Source organism: Morone saxatilis, unplaced genomic scaffold (assembly GCF_004916995.1).
Source record: "Morone saxatilis isolate NCDOM2014 unplaced genomic scaffold, NCSU_SB_2.0 Contig16, whole genome shotgun sequence".
In the NCBI taxonomy this organism is placed as follows: domain Eukaryota; kingdom Metazoa; phylum Chordata; class Actinopteri; family Moronidae; genus Morone; species Morone saxatilis.
This window is the reverse complement of record NW_023339718.1, coordinates 15,872,673-15,877,235: the sequence shown is the minus strand read 5'-3', so window position 1 is coordinate 15,877,235 and position 4,563 is coordinate 15,872,673. Positions and strand designations below refer to the sequence as shown.

At 37.7% G+C, this 4,563-nt stretch overlaps 1 protein-coding gene across 1 annotated transcript in view; it reads right to left on the bottom strand.

The window, feature by feature from the left end:
- Positions 1-2,631: 2,631 nt before the first annotated feature.
- LOC118325557 (calphotin-like) overlaps positions 2,632-4,563 on the bottom strand; it is a gene marked incomplete in the record, with an annotated part of 15,520 nt that continues 13,588 nt past the window's right edge. Inside the window, 3 exon segments of the mRNA XM_035658273.1 lie at positions 2,632-3,561; positions 3,723-3,919; positions 4,065-4,205. Of these exon segments, the coding sequence (XP_035514166.1) occupies positions 3,755-3,919; positions 4,065-4,205 (306 nt within the window).

Here is a 4,563-nt window from a genome sequence, read left to right as displayed (position 1 = left end):
TGAACATGGCTTTAAACTTTGCAGCATGCCAGCCACCATTGGAGTTTGCAAAACATCAATTGAATGTTAAACCTTTACGCTTAGTTGCCTCAAAAATAAGCAAACATTGCTGATGAATCTTGGAACATACCAGCCACAGCGACCAAAGCGACCAAGGGACAAGAAAAAAAAGAAACTCCCATCCTCTAATGCAGAAGCAGGATTAAAACCTCCCCAGGATTCTGAAACAAGGTAGATATGTTGATGATACCCGTTAATTCTTTGAAGTGCTACTGCTGCACCTTTTGGGGGTCAACACTTTGGTTGGGTTCGCTCTTGAGCCATTTCCTCTCCAGAAAGACAAGGATATTTCCTGCTGAACACTACTAGTGCTGCTTCTACCATTACAGTTACTGCTACATACACTCCTCAGATTGATGTTAAAACCTGCATCCTAAACTTCTGACTTCTGACGAAGGAGCTGAACTTGTTTTGGACCCCCCATATAAACCCAAGCTGGCCGTCTGTTGTTGTTTTTTTGAAGTGCTCTTTTAATTCCAACCACTCAGGCTATACTGTGTAGCTAACTGCATGCTCTCCCACACCAAACCTCTAAACAACTGGAGCTTGGTGTGTTTGATTTCAAACCGGGGTAGTCTAAAATGGGCAGCGGGCTCTTGTAATGAAGTGCTCTTTCCCTTGTAGCAGAGACAGAGCAGAGTCTACTTGCCTGATTACGCTGAGTGGCGGGCTACATGCCCTCCCAGCGTTCACACCGCTCATTTCTTTTGAGCATCTCCATCATCACTGTCATTATTAACCCCTCTCTTTGTCTCTGTAATCCCCACCCACCTCCTGCACACTACTACAGTGGACTTTTGTTTTGTCAGTGCATAGGAGGAGATCAAAAAGTGAAGGAATGAAAAGAGAATATGGTGATTTAATCTGGTTACTATTGGTTTTACTCTTTCTTGTATTTTCTGGGTTCGTTCTGAGCGTTTTTTGTCAGTTAATCATCACTTCAGTGTAAATATAGAAATATTATCATCCATCAAGTGGCTTTGTTAAGATTACAGCTTTGGAGGTTGATTTGTTATTGAGCTTCAGGCTTGACTGCGTGAATGCTTGTATGAGCGTGTGTGTAAGTGTGTGTGCTTCTTTCTGGAGGGAAGATAACCTTGTTGGACATCATGCTTTCTTATCTGCAATCACAATCCTTTGTTTTTTAATTTCATTTTTTCAGCCTCTCCCACACTTTTTGTTTTGTTTTGTTTGTGTGGATGTTTGTCTTTTCAAAAATCTTTCCAACTTTTTTGCTCATTTGTTTTGCTCAGTTTTTTATTTCACATTTTACCTCATGGACCAATCAAATCACCTGTTTTCTTATTTATTATTATGTTTTTGGGAGGGTTGGGGTTATAATGACATGTATTCATGCATATTAATGACACAAGTGAAAAAAATTCAGATAATATATAAGTGGAATGTGCTGAGTGCAAGTCAGACAGTTGTCTGATCACAGTGAGCCTCTTTGTTGCTGTTTTCATTCCAAAGCATCTACTATTAATACGAATGTGCTTTTACAAATATATATCCTCTTTGTTATTAAGCAGTATGTGTTTATCATTTGTCTCTTCAGTCTGTCTTTTTGTTGTTACTTTTTTGTTTCTTTTTTGTTTCTTTTTTCCTCTTAAGGCAGAATTGAAGTTGTTCCTTCTGTTTTGCATTTTGACATTTTGTTAAAATTCCAACGCGAGGGGCCAGTAAAATTAAGTAAAAAAATAAAATAAATGAACTGATGCTTGAAATTCAGTTTAAACTCTCTTTGACAGTATGATCATAGTATAAAGAGGGAGGATTGCAAAACCACACATCGGCAGTGTTTACTGTACCAAATTACATCATACTAATATGAATGTAGATTTCTGTGCAAAAACAAATAATTAAAAATCTTTTGATCTGTTTCATTGTCTTTATTTTGAAGATTCACAGTGACTTTCACAACCTGCTGCTTTTTCGACGGTAGAAACCTCACAATCAGTGTGCTTTGGTACTGAATATGATTTTTTTGTATCTCATTCCAGTTCCAGTTTTAATCATCTTCATGTATGACTTTATTGTGACTACTAAGTGTTAATTATTTGAATGAAACTACTTATTAAATATTACTTTTTTTAAAAAGATTTTAAAAATATAGCCAAGCAAATGCTAATACCACTTTTGGAGCTAAACATTACTATTAAGTTTACTCTATGGTAAAGGGTTGAGAGTAATTTTGTAACCAGCCCAGTACCAAAATATCTAATCTTCAGGGTTAACAAAAGGCTTGGTTGCAAGCACTACAAAATGTCATAGTCAAAGCCTTTGTTGGCTTTTTTTTTTAACCTTTTAATATCTCTAAGGCTTTTGTCAGCTTATTCTTTGCCTCCTTTAGCTACAATTAATTATTTACTTATTACTAATTTTACTTATTTCCTGTGCACCAGAAAACAAAGTTAAAAATATATTTTTTTCCAAATGTTGCATCTTTGAAAGCTATCACAAGCTTTTGTTATTGCCAGTACGGAACAGACCTGGAAATGAAGCCTACATATACAGTATCTCTCCTCCATTCTGTGTATTTCATTAGCAGATGCATAGAAAGTAAAAGAATCACGATGAGATACAGCTTTATTTCAAAGGTGGATCAAATCAGCCCAACAGAGATCCACATGAACAGATCACATTACATTTTCCCTCCAGAGCACAGGCTTTGAACACAAAACTGTAACACATCATATGGTCTATACAAAATGAATTTAAAAAAGGAGAAAGTGAGAAAAAAAGAAACGGAAAATGACCTCTCAGTTCGTCCCCTCAGACTCCAGGCTCCAGCAGCCATAAAATCTAAAACCATGTTTTAGCATCACACTAACCTTAGCATTGACACATAGTTGAGGCAGAGAGGAGAACTGGAGGACAGAGAAGGGGACAGAAATTAAGGCGATGGGGGAAGTTTGCAGACGTGTCTCTTTGAGAGTAAAAATGGTCTGGTGCGCAAAATCTGATTCTGAAATGTGAAAAAAAAAAGAACATGAAGTTGTTTCTCCCACCCATATGAACATAGACTCAAGTACAAACTATAGCAACATTCATCGATGCTACAGAATTCACATGCACTGAGTGTATGCAGCGTGGAAGCAGATGTTCTGGAGAGATGGGAACATGCCAAGAAATATCAGGCGCTGCCATTTATCTTGTTTTAGGAACCTCCATCTCTTGAGCACTTCCGCTTCCACTGCTAATGCAAATTCACTGTACGTGCTTTATGGGAGAAACACGAAAAAAAAGAGCCACAATATGTTTGTTTCCATTTCCGGACACGTATGACAACAGTCTGTTGTGCTGCCTTGAATGCAGCAGTTTTGGCGTGTTGACATCTGGTTTGGTGTTTTGACAGGAACAACGGCCGGAAAAGGCACTTCAAAGTGTGGATGTCCCTTCAATTTCCTGGCGGTTCTCACATAAGCCCTAAAAAATTTAAAATGCCAGCTGGTTGACTCCCTGTAAAGCTTTGAGTCCTCCAAATGACCAAAGGGGAATCTAAAAGAGACAAAGAAGAATACAGGGGCCTGGTTAGTGGATGTTGTGTAAACTGAGTAATTTAAAGGTTAAAAACAGTAAACAACAAGAGTAAAAAAATAAAAAATAAGAACTGAGATCCAATCAATGTGATAAAGGACTGAATTCAATATTTTACTTACAGAAAAGGTCTTCCAAGCTGTGTGATGTGCATCTAGCCCTCAATGGAGACCTCTGGAACAATGTGTCCATTCAGCGATGCTTCCACTGACATCTCCACAGACTCCACAGCAAGCTGCATCTGACACGGCATGTCACAGATTTCTGACTTAGGCTCTTCTGACAGCACATCCAGACATTTCTGCTCAGCAGTGGCGTCCTAGAAAGAAAAGGAAAGGAGAGAGGAGGTTAGGTGGTTTAATAATAAAAATGTGTGTTTTTAAGCTATGATCAAACAATTTTTACAATACACCGAACCAGATAGTTACTGTCTATGAAATTATAAAAGCTTGACAATAACTCACAACGACAATTTCCTGTACAGAGTCAGGGACAGGGACAGGGACAGAGTCAGGGACAGGGACAGGCTCAGGCTCAGGCTCAGCGGGCGTCACATCCATAGATTCTGATTGGCTGTTGATGGTGTCACTAATTTCAACAATTTCCTAAATATATCAAGAAGAGAGAGGTGCCGGTTAAAAAAACTAAGCATAAGTTTTGTAAAAACATCATTAAACATGGCATTGTTTCAAGAAGCAACATAACAGATTTATGTCAACATGAAAGAAAATTACACTAAGTTGACAGTTACTTCTCTAACTACATAATGCACCAGACGTAACTGTACTAGTCTGAACCAACCTGAACAATATTAAATAGTGCCTCATCACACTATATTCTACCACAATACTCAACAACAAAAAAATGAAAAAAAATGAACTTTTTAAAATGTGCAATTATATAAACCAATATTAATCAATGCCTACAGTTAAAACCATTCAATTCAAGTAAAGCTGAATGATA